General features: G+C 38.5%; 3 protein-coding genes across 4 annotated transcripts; 1 reads left to right on the top strand and 2 right to left on the bottom strand.

Moving 5' to 3' along the window:
- Window positions 1-281: 281 nt before the first annotated feature.
- LOC137131370 (ras-related protein Rab-11B-like) lies at window positions 282-3,519 on the top strand. The gene is made up of 5 exons (XM_067512527.1): window positions 282-442; window positions 1,866-2,061; window positions 2,173-2,366; window positions 2,482-2,562; window positions 2,803-3,519. Exons 1-5 carry the CDS (start codon window positions 403-405, stop codon window positions 2,946-2,948), a joined length of 657 nt encoding a protein of 218 aa, XP_067368628.1. The 5' UTR covers window positions 282-402; the 3' UTR covers window positions 2,949-3,519.
- A 741-nt stretch (window positions 3,520-4,260) lies between these two features.
- marchf2 (membrane-associated ring finger (C3HC4) 2) lies at window positions 4,261-11,727 on the bottom strand. 2 transcript variants are annotated; one of them, XM_067512525.1, is made up of 5 exons: window positions 11,346-11,727; window positions 8,662-8,931; window positions 8,226-8,430; window positions 7,816-8,025; window positions 4,261-7,615 (listed from the first exon to the last, which is right to left on the bottom strand). In XM_067512525.1, exons 2-5 carry the CDS (start codon window positions 8,841-8,843, stop codon window positions 7,457-7,459), a joined length of 756 nt encoding a protein of 251 aa, XP_067368626.1. In that variant the 5' UTR covers window positions 8,844-8,931; window positions 11,346-11,727; the 3' UTR covers window positions 4,261-7,456. The 2 variants fall into 2 exon arrangements, with proteins under 2 accessions (XP_067368626.1, XP_067368627.1); XM_067512526.1 differs by having other exon boundaries at window positions 8,235-8,430; window positions 11,346-11,719.
- Window positions 11,728-12,082: 355 nt separating this feature from the next.
- Window positions 12,083-16,426, bottom strand: LOC137131371 (ras-related protein Rab-11B-like). The gene is made up of 5 exons (XM_067512529.1): window positions 16,268-16,426; window positions 15,071-15,266; window positions 14,591-14,784; window positions 14,120-14,200; window positions 12,083-14,020 (listed from the first exon to the last, which is right to left on the bottom strand). The coding sequence occupies exons 1-5, from the start codon at window positions 16,305-16,307 to the stop codon at window positions 13,875-13,877; spliced, it is 657 nt and encodes a 218-aa protein (XP_067368630.1). The 5' UTR covers window positions 16,308-16,426; the 3' UTR covers window positions 12,083-13,874.
- Window positions 16,427-16,478: the final 52 nt, after the last annotated feature.

Raw genomic sequence — 16,478 nt, forward strand, 5'->3', positions numbered from 1 at the left:
CGTGTGTTGATAGTGTTTGTAAACAAATAATATTAAATAAGTTGGGGAGAGGTAAAACTCCCTGCTGCTTCTATCAGGTGTGTTTAGTCAATCAGAAGCTGGACAATTAGTGTCCCTGTCTCCATCCTTCTCTAAGATGGTATCTTCCAGCCTTTGACTTGATGAACGCGCTGGCACTGTGTAAGGTAGGTAGTGGGAAAGAAAAGCAGAACATGGTCCTTGATGTCCAGGATGAAGCCGCGCAACGGCAAATCACGTGACCGTGCGACCTTTAAGTAACCCGGGCTCTCAGCGGTTCTGGTTTTACTACGCAATGTGCGCGTTGTTTCCTGTTGTCTTGGCGTAGCACCCTGGTTAGCTTCCGTCATAACCGCAATCTCAGTGAGGTGATTGTGCCTAACAATGGGAAACAGAGACGACGAATATGATTTCTTGTTTAAAGGTAGGTGTAGAAAAGAAGATGCTTATAGATGTTCGTCTTTGACGGTAGTAGGTAGGCTAAGCTAATGTTAGCATGCATGCTAGTTGCGTTAACGTTAGTAATCTTGGTTGATGTCAGCTGAGAGCTAGCTGTAGCTAGCTAAGCTGTTTTCTTTGCAAAATGTTAGAATGTTTCGTTACTAAGTAATACTTAGTAAGACCGTACTTATCCGAATTTGAAATATTTTACCGCTTTTATTTGCACCCAGGTTTGCCTAATACAGATATTAGAAAAAAGGAACGTTAGGGCGTATGTAAAGTTAGCCCTGCAAGCTAGTAGCTAGTAAAACGGGTGGAGCAATCACTTTTGCAATAATTGAGTAAAAACTTCTGTCGTCGAAAAGAAGTTGACCTTAACTTACCTAGCTATAACCATGTTAAAACTTGGCTACCTAAACAATTGCACCAACCGTGGTTTGTTAACTTATCCGGGGTTTCATGAATTAAGAATAATTTAATAGAAAAGAGAAGAGTTCCCTTTGTGGATGACTTGCTATTTGCTGATCTGAATGTGTCGCCTGAGGAAGCCAGTCCACAATAAAGTAATTAAGAGCGACCTTCGCTGAACTTTTTTTTGATTTCTTGTTTCTCTTTCATCTTTTCCAGGTAAACCTGTACTTTCCCATCAGCCACATTAATCATAAAGTTATTATGACTGAGTCATTGGTCAAATGGGATTTTTACGCCCTTGAATAGATTTTGCGTTCTTGTAATATGAATCAACTTTTAATTTTGTTGAAGTAGTACACTGTAGTGTGGATTACACAGTGGAGCCTGCTTCTCACGCTGATATTTAAAGCAAGCTTTAATCACACTGAGTATTGTAGTTAACAGGAGAGAGACTGTTTGACAGTACATTGCTTATGTCTCTATTTTAAGCCAAACAACTGACTAAAGTGTAATTGCAGGGATTTTACTTGTATAAAGAGAGAATAGAAATACACAGGTATTATCTTTTCTGACTAATAAATACAGTATTAAAGTAAAGTATAAATGTTGCTGAAAATTGATTGGCGGATAATGGCAACTTGTAACAACTACACGGGAAAAAGAGGCCTTGAGAAAATGTAGAGTCAGATTTCCCAGAAAGCAGGTTTTCAGCAACATCTTACTGCATGACTCCGTGTAGGGCAAAGTCTGCTAGGATAGAAGATCAAATAGTACTTTCACTTTGGACGGGGAAGGCAATAATCAAATGGTGCATCAGTAAATCAAGTAAATGATTTAAAACCTTTAACATCAATGTTTGGAATTCTACAGTTGAACATACGTATATTTGTCAGGGAATTTATATCTTGAAAAAACTAAAGCAAAAAATAGGTGCAAAGCTGTCAGACATGGCCACAGAATAACTTCTAGTATGTGTCAACTTTTTTTTGTTGCAGTTGTACTAATTGGGGACTCTGGAGTGGGGAAGAGTAACCTGCTGTCGCGCTTTACAAGAAATGAGTTCAACCTGGAGAGCAAGAGCACAATCGGGGTGGAGTTTGCCACCCGCAGCATCCAGGTGGATGGCAAGACAATAAAAGCTCAGATTTGGGACACAGCTGGACAGGAACGCTACAGGGCAATCACATCAGCGTTAGTATTTGTTTTTTTATTTTTATTTTGAGTGTAACAAATGCACTGTTTATTGATTTAAATATTGCGTAATACTCATTTGTTGTACTCATGTTTTTATGCTATCACCAGGTATTACCGGGGAGCAGTAGGGGCTCTCCTGGTTTATGACATTGCCAAGCACCTGACATATGAGAATGTTGAACGCTGGCTGAAGGAGCTGAGGGACCACGCCGACAACAACATTGTCATCATGCTAGTTGGAAACAAAAGTGACCTCCGCCATCTCAGGGCAGTGCCCACTGATGAGGCTCGAGCTTTTGCTGGTAAATTACACTGAATGCTGTGGTGTCAGACGCATAGTTAAGACAGCACAGGAAGTCTATACAGTACCTACATTGTACGTGTTTTTTATATAACTTACTTCTCTTCCCACATTAGAAAAGAACACTCTCTCATTTATTGAGACGTCAGCGTTGGACTCCACTAATGTAGAAGAAGCCTTCAAGAATATTTTAACAGGTATAAAAACCAAGACCCACTGTATTGCACTCCTTTGGAGATCTGTGTTGCATATGCATCATTTATAACACTTTCATTATTGGTTAATGTAGAAGAAAATCAGTAATATAATTTAAGGTGGATATTAAACATAAGTAAAACTACTGTCTATTATTTCATGTGTAACCCCTTATAAAATAAATTATAAGGGGTTTTAAAAAAGCCAATGGATCATAATTTTTGTTGAATTTTCTTCTGCAGAAATCTACCGCATTGTCTCACAGAAACAGATAGCAGACAGAATGGCACACGATGAGTCTCCAGGCAACAATGTGGTGGACATAAGTGTCCCACCAACCACAGATGGGCAGAAGGGCAACAAACTCCAGTGCTGCCAGAGTCTGTGACCCTCACTCCCATGACACTCATCCTTTCCTCACGATCCACCTTGATATCACATCACCTGTGCACTTTCTGTTCCGTAGCTTTGCTCACGGCCAGCTCCCTCGTCACGCTATACTTTATTCTGCTATTGACCTTTCATTCTGTTTTATAGAAAATTCTTACTTTCACTTGTGCACTTCTCTTCTGCCATGAAAGAAAACAAGAAGCCTTTAAATCACTTGGTCAGTTGAGTTACTCATGGAGACAATGTGAAGGTTCCTGCAATGCAGGAACAAGGCACTGTCCTAACCAAGCCTGTGAAGTTTAAACTCTGCTGAAACGCTATTGTGTATAGGGAGGGTGTTAGGTTTCCATGGTTTTCACTAGATGGTGCTGTGTTAATGATCTACAGGCAGTTACTCCAACCAGGTGAAGCAGTATTATGAGTTTGACAATGTGGTTCTTATTCTCTTCAATTAAGTTATCATGCCAAAAATACCCTCATCATGTATTTATTGAAGTTTATTTGGCTTCAGTTGTCATTGTTTTACTTTCAAAATAACTATAAATTTACAATAAAATTCTTTACTAAAATTTTGTGGTGCATGTATTACTGAAAATGCTTTCTCATTTTGGGTAAAAAAGGTCTTCTGGAAAGAACTACCTGAGTAACAATGACATATCTTAGGTGACACCTTAGTTGAGGCTGTATTAGGCATTTTAAATATCTTTAACTACAATTCACTGTTAGTATTCAGACTTTCATCACTGTGTATTATTGTAGGTAAATATAAATACCTAATTATTTGTTTCAATATCGACACCAGTGTCAAGATTATGGTATAAGTAAAGCTTTTCACCTCTCTGAGGAAGGAGTCGGTCTGAATTTCTCATGTGTAGCTGGGGGTAAACTAGGTACTGTAGATGGGGCAGATAACATGTTTTGCTTCCTGGATAACAGAGGCAGTGTATAGGAAACATTTCCACCCATGTTTTTCTAACTAAGCTGCTTACATTCAGCAAATGCAGTGGGAGAAGAGCTTCAGTGACTCTCCACACATACAGCTGTTAACATGGCATCAGCAGTTGTTTTTCAATCAGGATTAATGTGTTACTAATGTGTTCATCTAGCTGTGGTTGAAAACAGAATTACTGTAGTGACTCGACGTCTCGACTTGTAGGATGCTCTGTAAACAGTATCATAGCATCTATACATCAGTGTTGAAGATAAGACTACAGTGCCTACCACATAAATGAATTCTTATGTACACAATAGAGAAATAGTGATGATTATCACAGCTCTCCCTGTATGTAAACAAATTACCTCAATCTGTGTTAATCCACAATTCATTAACATTTTATTTGCTTTGCAACTGATTCTTGGCTTATTGAAGGTACCACCTTTTTTGGTGACAAGTTCTTCCTTTTTTCCACTGCACACCATAACATCATTATTTAAAAAATGTCAATACTGAAAAGTTTGCAACACAAATTACAAATGGAAGATATTAAACATACACACCTTATGAAAAATACATGTAGAGTAAAAGATTACAAAACATTCTGACATAAGCAACATGTTAATTCATGTAATAAAAACAATTTTGAATTGCAGAAGCTATATTAAGTAACTAATAATTTCTGATTAAGTTTTTAAAACAGTTTAAAACTCTTTGGAGATAGGATCGGTTTCATGTAGCTATGTTAAGCTAACATGAACAGGCAAGTAGCTAAAGAAGAAGCAGGGCGGCATGATTTGTAGGCAACCGAAAATCATCATCAGTCTGTAATAACTTAGAAACTCAGTTGTTGAACATTTTCAAGCAGCTTCAAACGATCTCTTTTCACTGGTTTAGTGCCCAGTAGATCCAAATATCAGAAGTAGTAAGGCCTCGTCCACGACAAACAGCAAACACATGGATGATCAAAAAACTAGTAAGCTTGTAAGGCAGACAGGCTTTAGATTTTCGGACATAATCCCTCTTATCATTTAAAAACACAAACAAATGATTAACTGGGGCAGTATGTACTGTAGGACAACCCACCATGAACTAAATATACCAATATGTAACGTTACTGCAGACAAGAGACCACGACCAAGAAACGACTTGGTCAGCTACCAGCAATGCTACGGCGATGCTACACTCTCAGCAGTTAATAGACAACAATAAAAATGTATAATGTTGTTGAAGTCAGATTGTAATGGCTACGTATTTTTACATTAAATGCATTAATCACACAGTTGGGTATAATATCTGGGCTTTTGGCATCTGCACATCAGAGGTGATGTAACAGTGAATAAGTAATGAGCTCTTCTACCAATGGATCGATGCCTTAACATCTTGTTGAAAATAATAAAAAGCACCAAGGATCAACAAAGTCTTCAAATTCAAAAGCCAATAATTATTACTTCAGAATGAAAATTTATTTGGTAAATAATCAGACTGCTCATTGTTAAAACTTATTTCAAGCATCCCTCGCCACTTTCTATGCTGCCTGATTAGGGGACCCACACAGTGATACATGAAACATATTTGAACGATTTTGTTTTGCAAAATGATACTGAACCCTGCATAACTCCAAAAATACATACACAAAGCTAAATGGGTTTCAACAATAATGTCCTCAGAACTGAATGTTTTCTTCTTTGATGGCCACAGTCTGTTCAAATAGCAATTAACCATCTCCTATTAAACCAAGTTGAGGGGAATTAAGAAAATATGTTCAAAAGTGGATTATGCTATGACCCGGAAATCTGGAAACCAATAGCCTGTGTGTTTAGAGCCTCTGGCTCTGCAAGTGGACCTCCAATCATCTTTAAGTGTTTTACTGAAAGCCAAAGGTAGCCCTATTACAAACCAAACGATACATCAGAGGGGCAGTGAATTCCAGTGAACTACCAACAAAGCCAGTACCAGTCAAGTCCTGTCAGCAACATTGTGACGTGCAAATGGACAGAAAATGGGCATAAAGCGTGTTATGAGTATAAGGGTCCCTGGGCACAGAACGGTAAAAGGCCCCCACTCTTTATATGGCCTACAAGACATCCAGACTGAAAGGGAAAACGATAAAAATTATCAAAAAGTGTAGTTTTGTTGCTTTTTATGTTTCTTTTTCCTTTAACTGATTTATGTGGATTTCAAATAACAAATTAACAGTCATTTGGTTTTAGTGACCTTGACCTCCTAGGCTGCTCCTTGCAGACCCATTTGAAAATTCATCCATGCATCTGAGAATCTAGTTATGCACTTGAAAGAAAAGTCTAAAAGTTTCTCATTTGGCCTTATTGGTTCTTGCATATCTCCACCATGATAGCCATTGCTGGTGAATAAAATTTATGGTTAACTGCCAGAGAGAGAAACTGTTTGCACTGACTAAAAATGGAAAATACACACCTACACATACCTAAATGTGTGATATTTTAAAAAATAAGACAAACAGCTAATAATAAGGTACTTTAACAGGCCATTAAAAGGATGTTTTTATACACTGCAACAGTCACCAAACAATGCTGTGTGTGTTGCTCAAAAAGCCAATGTGATGAAGTTCTCTACTCATCTATATAAATATAAAGAACCTCTATGAGGACACTGTGAAACCCTACTTAAGTAAGAAAATCTGTTCATTCTTCAGTGGCTTAAAAATTAACTTAAAGAACAATAACAGTAAAAACAATCCTCCAAAAATGACTAACAGTGCTTGCATGCATAACTGTGCATGTTTGTAGAGGTCTCTACTGTGTCGTAAGTGGTTAATTGCACAAATCTCTGCTTTTAAGAAGTCAATGCCCCCATCCATTTTTGGAAGAGATGGAAAGGGCATTGCAAAAAATGTCGAAAGCAATTTTGTGCCGAAAATTAGAGTTTCAGCACAGACAGTGCACATCTGAAATCTGGATCTGGATTTTGAAATGTAATGTTGTCAACATCTGAGCGTTTCAGTTTTTTCTTTTTCAGAGAAATATGGGGTTGTGCAATAATTTTAAATAGCTCCTCAGTGAAAATTTAGCTGACAACGCAAGCCCTAAGTAGGTAAGTGCATACCCATATGACATGTATGTAGCAGTTTACACGCTTTATGCAGCCCAACAATTAAAGAACCCGCTACCTGTTGCAGTCATATGTGGACCATCAGCCGATTGTTAAAATTACACAGAACAATCATTAGACCATTTTACAATTCAGTAAACAAGTTAATTTGGTCAACACCTCATTTTAGTTTCATTGTTAGCTATCACCACATCCTTGATGACTGGCTGTTTTTTGTCTCAGTCAGTGCCTTAGCACCTCTATGTGCCGTTTCATTCTTCATTGCCTTTGCATAATTTCTGCATTCACTCAGTGACAGACAGAAAAAAAGTCCCATGGAAAAAAGTAAGTACCTTTATGGGAAAAGAAAAAACTGGAGAAAAAAAAGAAACATAAAAGGCCTACAAGTGCTTCTGTAAAGTCTCACTGACAGACATGATGCACTGAGAATCAGGCCCCAGCACGTAAAAGAAACCGAAGTTATCGACCATGTCCAGCTGGTCTCATACTATACTCTCACTGGCAGACTTCCTCATCAGTTTGGTGGAGAGCAAGGAATGCTGGGAAGAATTTGACTCCATGACTTCAGGAATGAGGAGACGTACTTTCTGATTTGTTCTTCTCCACTCAGAATACAACTGACAGTGGTAGCGGAAAGACACCTGCAGAGACAACAGTAGCTCAGCGTTAATACATTAACTTATAACTGGTTAATAAGATGAAAGGCCATATAACACTCTCTGAAAACAACACTTTACAGCAAATTAACAAGCTTGTTTTTAAAGAGCACTCTACTTGAAAATGGCTGCATTACAATAAACTGTCTAATATTTAGGAATCCTACATTAAATTTATTTTTTACCAGGGTCCACAGGATGTAGATGGTGAAAAGGGCAATGGTAAGGGCTATGAGTCCCACAGCCTGAAGCCAGCTCCCCAGCTGAAGGTGGTCCTGAGCGCCCCTCAGACACAGCCAGCCTGAAATGGCTGCTAGAGGCGTGATAAACAGGAAACACACCATGTCACAAAATAGGGTTCTCTTTTCATTACGAGGGCCAGGGTCCCGTAACCACTGTGATGCAGAAAAATAATTGAGAGGCAAAAAGACAGGGAGAGAGAGAGACAGATAAACTTCAGTCAATAGCAGTAAGGACATTGTAATAAAAAGCAAGCAAAACAACTACACATTCACAAACAGCAACACAAAAAAGGAGAGCGAAAAAAAAAGTGACGCGAAGAAAGAGTGATGCGGATAAGGCTAAGGGCATTGACCTGTGTTACCTCTGTGAGGGGCCTTGGGCGGCGCTCAATGCTGAACTCCGTGTGGCAGAGCTCGCAGTAGCTGGTGTTTGAAGATGACAGCCACTTCTCCAAGCAGCTCTTGTGCACTGTACCTAAAGTTCCTGTGCAGTCACAAGGGGACAGTAGACCCTCACTGCTGCCTCCTTCGTGGCAAATACGGCAGATAGGGCCATCACTGAGACAAAATTAACAAGAAAAATTCTTAGCAAGAGTAAAAAGGAACAGATCTAAGATAAATACAGAAAATCTGGGAACATTTTGATGTGTATATGTCCAGTATCTGGCAACAGTCGTGGCCTACATTAAAAGTTTAAAAAGTTTTATTCCAAGTGTTTTCCTATATTGCCACAATGATGTTAATTAAGCCCACAGCTGATCTTCCCAGAGATTATGAGTAAACTTTCACCTTTGTGTCCCAATGGGTTTGAGCACAGATGACAGCAGCCGTCCATCTATAGCTGTGACCTGGGTGACGTAGAGAGCCTGGCACCTGTCACCACTGGCTTCCTCCACATTCTTCCACAGGCCCGTGCTGCTTGCACAGTCACACAGTGAGCCGGGCAGGTGGCAACACCCACCTGTTGTCATGGTTAGAGTTGACAGTGGCTGTAGAGATGGAGCTGGTGGTGTACAGGGTCAGAGGCGAAGGTTGACTCAGAGAACAGGAAGCACAAACCTTTCACAGGATGGGAGTAGTTAGTTTCTTCAAACACAGAAACAATATCACTGGTGTAAATAACTAACCTTGACTTAGATTTTTGCTGTCTTGATTGTGTGTTGACTTGTAAGTCGCTTTGGAGAAATGTAAATGTAAATGTAAACTAAGACATGCTGCAAAAGTTTCCAGCCAGATTCAAGCCCGGGAGGCTGTAATTATGTATAGTAGGCCAAGTATGAGAATTCCTAACCAAGTACTTTAACTCAAGTACAGTATCTACGTTAGAATATATTACAATTATATGCTATTTTATTGCATTTCAGATTCATTTATTGTAATTTATACTCCAATAAATTTATTTTACAGCAAGTTACTGTACACATACAGATTATTTTCAGCCATGAAATGATACCATCAGAATATTGTTACTGCAAGTGTTATCTTCCCGGTTACTAAAACTGCCTGCTAAATCAATAAAAGTGAAGTGAAATATTGTATTCAAGTAATAATAGTTAGACCCGCTCATATTATGAATAGTTCAGTGAAAACATACAAATTCTGTGTACACTTTCCTGTATGATTAACAGAATTAATTTGAACGTGTGCTGCATCATGTAAGTTTAATTTTCTTCCATGTGTCAGTAACTTAAATACAAAAAAGCGATCCATTTGGCAGTGGGCCTATTCTCCCCAAGCAGCTGCTAATCCATTACAAGCACTAACGTGTTCGTCAATGGAAGTGAGCGTAATGTGCAGCAGATTGATAAACAGTTGTCTCCTCCCTGATAACCCCTCACTAAAGATAAGAGGCAGGAAGCTACAGCTGGTGGTTCATTTGTCTTCAATGGGAAAATGGTGTTACTCTGTAAAGCTGCAATCAATTTTAAATTGATTTTTTGATTGTGTTTACATTTGGATGAGACAATAAGACACACCAGAAGTAATGCCATGAAAAACAAAACTATCCTATATATGGGTATGTATTGTTGCACAAAACAGGGTTTGCTTTTTTACTTTTAAGGAAGTAATGAGCTAAACATACTAGTCTGTTCCTCATGGGTAATTATTGGGTCGATGTTATTCATGAAAGGCGTCTCCCTGAAACTGCTGTTCAACCACAAAATTACACCAATTCTTATATGAGCCTCTGTCCTCGAAACTGTTGACACAGTGTTGTTTATTAACGGGAGATTTAATATGGCATATGGCATGGTTTTGTCCTTACTCTACCTCCCTATATGCAATTATTACATGAATTTAGCCTTAAATAATAAGTCTCACTGAGATTAAAGGCCTGCTAATTACAGGCAGAGGAGAAAATGAGATCTGATCTAATTTGATCCTCAAACATAGACATGACATTTTTGCTGTATTTGCAAAGTAAATGTTACATCACTGTCTTTCCAACTGCATATCATTTTCCCACACCTGGTCCATTAGAATTTAGAATTTGTTTTTATGAACGATGCCTAATACTGATATGCTAATTTTGTATATAATTTAGTTAAGAATATTTTACCACTGCAACAATCTAAAGTGATTAAGATTTTGTCTGTTATAATACATATCTTACAGTTTAGTTACATGTTAGTTCTGCTCTTTCAAACAAGGTCAAATACATGATATATGTATTTATCCTCATGCGACTCATTATTCAGGATTAAATAGGCCTGAACCTACACTCAGCTATAGAGGTCCAAGGTCAGATGATCTCTAAACTAATTCAGTGATGGAATTGCTGCAATATTAATGCTTGTTTATTTATATGTTCTGACGCTGAATGGGAGCATGATTAAGAAGCAAATCCCTGACCCAGATAAACAAAAGGGTAGCTCCAAACCCAAGACAACAACGAAATCAATTAAGTTATTGTTTTCATTGTCTTTCAAAGCGTGTGACCTATGAAATCACAGGAGTTAAACGGCTCGTCTTGTTTTTTTTATCGGATCAGATCCTTCTTACACTAATCAAATATACACTTGAATGTAACTGTAACGTGTTCATCCATCAGTTCCATTGTTCCTTATTTATTAATAATGTTACTCATCTAACAAACCTAAGCAGATGCAGTCGTTTTCACCTTTTCCCTGTGACCTGAAGCAGCCACAGCTGTAGCCAGATGTTCCAGGTTTGAACCAGACTGTTGTCTGGAATCCAGTGTGTGTCATCTCATAATAATATGCTAACGTTGCACATGCGTGGCCACATACATTTCCATTGTATGGCAACGTGTCAGCTTTATCTATTTAGGACATAAATTGACCTCCTCTCATAATAACGCAATATCAACCTGCGGTCTACTTTCGTTTTCCAGCAAAATAACACAGCCCGTCACAGCTGTCTTAGTGTGCTAGCTGCCAGCAGTCAGTTGCTACAGTAAGCTGCTAGCCTTCCTCCTGATGTAAAAATGAAAACTAAAAATGTCTACTCACCCGTTGTTGTCCTCAGAGATGGGTTGCGGCTTCGCCTGCAAATATTACCGCTCCAACAACCTCACAGTTCCTTGTCGTTTCATGTTTGGCTGTGTGTGTGCATAAACAGCAGCATTACCAGCTAGCTAACGACTTGTCGCTCAGCCCTTTACTAGCTAACTTAGCAGCTCTCAGCTCGTAACACACAGCGCCTCGGGCTTCCGCTTCCCCTCCGGGGCTTTTAAATATAACGTTTCCCCTGAGGGTCATCAGCAGCTGTCTACTCACTGGGTGAACACAGGAACAGTGCCAAACACAAGTCACACCAGCTCAGAAAATGTGACTGTAAAAAGCAACAGCTTTCCAAAAGGGAGGGGCGCCGAGCTACAACAAAACATGCGCAACACGCAGCGGAGGAAAAGGCATTTAAATTGAAAACTGTTTGGTTTCAACTCAGTACCGGATTTTACAGGTCGATTATGGTTAATAGTACTTTTGTTGCCACGACCCACCCAACAAGCATAAAACAGTTTGCTATATCGTTATATCGTTGTTATAACAATATACATTTTATAGTTACAAAGTCTTACATAATAACCCAATGTCTAGTGTTTTACTGTCAACAAATTAAACAATGAAATGCCACTCACGCAACGACAGGGTGGCTCACTGATGTGTTTTTAATCATTTTTAAACAATGGAGGTCTGTGACAAACACTAATGAGCTAAAATTAGGTTCTGGATTCACACTACAATGATCAGAGGCAATTCATTGTTTTAATCTCTTTGTAGGATTCTTAAAAAAATACCTGCCTTTATACTTTAAGTGACATTGAAAGTTAAATCAAACATTTGCTTAAAAGGAAACTCTGACCAAGTGTGCTTAAACTGCATTACATGTTGTGCAACACCTTGCCACCATCTGCAAAAGTCAAGATATTGCAGAAGTTTGTGCATCCAAATTTAACAGTAGAATTGCTCATCATTTGGACCCTAAGTTGCTACACAAAAGTAACAATTTATGGGCACAGTGGCTAAGCAATGTATTCAAAACTTAATCTGTTTGCCATATGTTATTGTGGATTATTTTTATTTATGCCTCAGTATTTTCTTTGTAAAGGAAAAGCAGCAAAACAAGTGAACATCTGCTTTTTTGGATGAAACATCACAAGAGACGTAAATCAATCACACACAAAACCATTCTACCAGATAGGTGAAAACTAGCATTTCAGCCAAACATATGCAAGGTTTGCATTTTTGATTCTCACTTCCACTTTCCCAACTAACATCCGTTTGTGGCTTAAGTGAAAGTGTTTTTAATTAGTGGATTTTCAGTTGAAATGTTCTCAGATCACAGGCATTTTTATCTGTTCCCAATAACAGATCACATTTATACGACAACAAAGGTTGCTTGGCTTGCAGTAGAAGAAACCACATGTGGTATGTTTTTGTAGTTTCAGCCAGCATTGTCCCCTTTACAGGCAACATGAATGTCATTGTAAAAAGATGTTGAGTGTATTAAAAAATAGAAGCTGATTTGTTAAATTGAAATTATTGGACGAGTGCAAAAAAGATTTTCATTTTAAGACAGTCTGTTAAACAAGTTTGACCTAAGCCAAATCAGAACTGAACATTGGTCTTATTCAAGGCTGATAGTAGCATTTTGTGAATAAAAAAAAATCTTTCACTACTGCTTATGACATCATTATTGTTATATAGCATAAAGCCAGGATTCATTTGCCAAATACAAGATCTAAAAACTTAGCATTTTTGAACAGTCGAATAAGAAAACACAAAACCAATAGTGATTGCATCCATCTTCTTTGGTATCTTTGTGCACAAAGATTAACAAACATACATGTACCCACAAATAAAAACACAACCTGTTTCACACTTGCCCGTATTAAGTAAAGACAGTCACAGCCAGTCTGGTCCTTGGCTCATGCTAATTTTATGCCACAGTGGAAAAAGGGCTCATAGAGGAAAATTAGAATTAATGAGATAACCGTAAACTCCAGACTGAGAATGCTTCAATACTCCAGAGTATACTCCTCCTGCTCATCTCCTGTTCTACACATATGGTGTGATAGGCAAAATCAGGTCAACCAGAAATTACACTGGGATTCCATCTGAGCACATAGTGGAGTCTACCACTGTGGGCTGAGAAAAAGAGGCAAGCAGAGAACGCATTGATAAAACAGGCCCAGTGATCCCTCACCTTTCCTTCAATAGGACTGGGTCAATAGGACCATAAAGGCTGCTTAACTAAAAATAAACTGAGGTTTACAACAATCTAAAGGTGAAGTTCAAAATACCTGAACACCTTCTCCTTCTTCAGGCTACTACGAGGCTGTTAAAGTTATGGATCACTAAGGTTCTTCTGAATTTGTAGGAAGACAAAAAAAAACAATGAAGAAACCAGCAGAAAGGAATGTCAACTGCAAGAGTCATGGATCAAAGACTTCTCAGTGTGTCAAGTTGACAGCAGCATGACTGATTGGTAAGAGGTAAAGCTGGAAAACTATCAAACAAGAACTGAAAAGACAAGTGTCACAGACTTTGACAACAAGGAAGTTTGTTTCCCCGCTGCCCATCCATTGTTGGGGGGACGCTTATGTCCACTACATTGTTTCTTGGAGAATCATCATGGGTAGATCTGTCTGGTAGTTGCTTCTGAGATACAATACGGTAGATTTCTGAAAGATAAAATAGTAATGATTTAGCTAATCTACCAAAGTCATTTCCAAAGAGACTCAAAGTAAGCAGCATGTTGTCAACTTTATTCCTTTTCTTACCTGTGAGAATGTTCTTAAAGGCTTCTTCTACATTAGTGGAGTCCAAGGCGGAGGTTTCAATAAATGACAGTGTGTTCTTTTCTGAGGCAAGATTGACAACATTTGCATTACACATTAAAGCATTACTTGAAATTTTGCTTAAATACAAATTTTGTTTTTCTTCAGGGTTTGCTTTTTGTAGTTTTGGCACCTGATGATTATATTACAAGTTAAAACACAACTCAACACTGTGGACAGAGAATACATATACTGTTTTATTTTTTACAATTTTTTAACTCGTTCAGTCAAACACAACAAACCAATCTCCAGTAACCCCAATTGTAATATGAACAAGATCACTTTTGCACGTCTCCATTTCCTCTTCAGACAATGGTTTGCAGAAAGTATAAATTAGTCTCTTGATGAGCCACCTGAATGTTCCAGTATATTCCTCATTTGCTGTTTTCCTAATAACACCTTTTACTGATTTACCTGCAAAGGCTCGAGCCTCATCAGTGGGCACCGCCCTAAGGTGACGGAGGTCACTCTTGTTGCCGACTAGCATGATGACGATGTTGTTGTCAGCGTGGTCCCTTAGCTCCTTTAACCAGCGTTCAACATTCTCATATGTCAGGTGTTTGGCAATGTCATAAACCAGAAGAGCCCCAACTGCACCCCGGTAATACCTGGTGATTAAAGTAAGTCGAGATTACTCCAATTTCTCTATTAAGTACTTAATGTGTAATTGTGCATGACGTCTAACTCTTTATCATTATAAAAAACTTAACTTGTATGTTTGCCTTTATATGTTCAAGCTAAAAATGATAAAATTCTAACAGTGTCATCTTTAAATTGACTTTGTAAACTATTCAGTACATGCCGACAAGTCAGCAATATTATGTCATATTAAATAGCCCTGCGACCACAATACTGGAAAAGTAAAAAAACAACAACAATAAAACCGATACTAACGCTGAGGTGATTGCTCTGTAGCGTTCCTGTCCAGCTGTGTCCCAAATCTGAGCTTTTATCATCTTGCCATCCACCTGGATGCTACGAGTGGCAAACTCCACCCCGATGGTGCTCTTGCTCTCCAGGTTGAACTCATTTCTTGTGAAACGTGACAGCAGATTACTCTTCCCCACTCCAGAGTCTCCGATTAGTACAACTACAACCAAAACACACACACACACAGCAGAAAACCATTACATCAGCAGCCCTGAAAACTGTGGAATCATTATGGGGCTGAGCTCACATCTTCCTATCCACTATCAGTCAAGCTTCAGTTCACCCTGTGAAAAGAACCTTTGTATAATCTAAATACTTAGACGACAATACCACACCTTTCTGTGCAGTACAGTTTAACATCCTACCTAACTTTAGTGCATTTACTGTAGTACTTCATTAGTTAGTTCCTATTCATACTTCATTGTAGCAATTGTCCTCATTTCCCCACATACATAGGGAATGACTGATATTATGAATAGTCTCTGTCCGTAAAGCTTGTTAAAAAAGGGTGGGGTGGGGGTTAAATATCTGCATCCTCTCCTGCCTATCTATCAGTGCTGTAATAAATTAATTATAAATTAAACCTTATTTTAGAATTTCATGCGAGTATGAGCAGTAGTACAGTCGTCAACGGATATATATTAGTTGTCAACAAGTTGGCTAGTTTGCGTAATTTAGCATTAGCTTTAGTTAGACGACTCCTGAATTTTACCTTATTTTAAAATAAAGCATCTGTTTAGGGTGGCAGGGTGCAGCTGTTTAAACATAATGTGGTTTAAAGTTAACTTTAGTTCGTCTCCAGCACCTGTTTTAATGAGCCAACGTAAAGTTACCTACGCTGCACCAAGCTAGCTAATTATTTACCTAACTTCACTAGCCTGCTTGTTCACTGCTGACTTTTCGCCACGATATTGTAAACCAGGGACACCAAACGGCTGTACTTTTAGACATCGATAAGTTTAACAAACAAACATATACCAGTTAGTCAGAGTTAAACCTGGCTCCACAGTCAAGAGTGATCTTGTTATCATCATCATATCTATTTACAACTCAGTGAAGCTAACTTTAGCATTGCTTGACTTCCCCAGTTCCTAGTGATATCACCAGACCTTTAGCTGGATGAACGCGCCATCGAAAAACTGTCTCCAAAGACAATTTTACCTTTGAACAAGTAGTCATATTCATCATCTCGGGTTCCCATTTTAGAATACCAGTTTCTTGTACTTTTCTTAAGAACTTTCCCACAAACAACAACAGCGCTTTCCACTAGCAGTTAGCGAGCACTGCCTTAAAAAAAAAACAACAAAAAAAAAGGTAGCGAGCACGTGAGCCGAGTAAGCTCGAGTTCGACCAATTGAAAACGCTACGTTGT

This window comes from Channa argus, chromosome 8, assembly GCF_033026475.1.
Source record: "Channa argus isolate prfri chromosome 8, Channa argus male v1.0, whole genome shotgun sequence".
Taxonomy (NCBI): domain Eukaryota; kingdom Metazoa; phylum Chordata; class Actinopteri; order Anabantiformes; family Channidae; genus Channa; species Channa argus.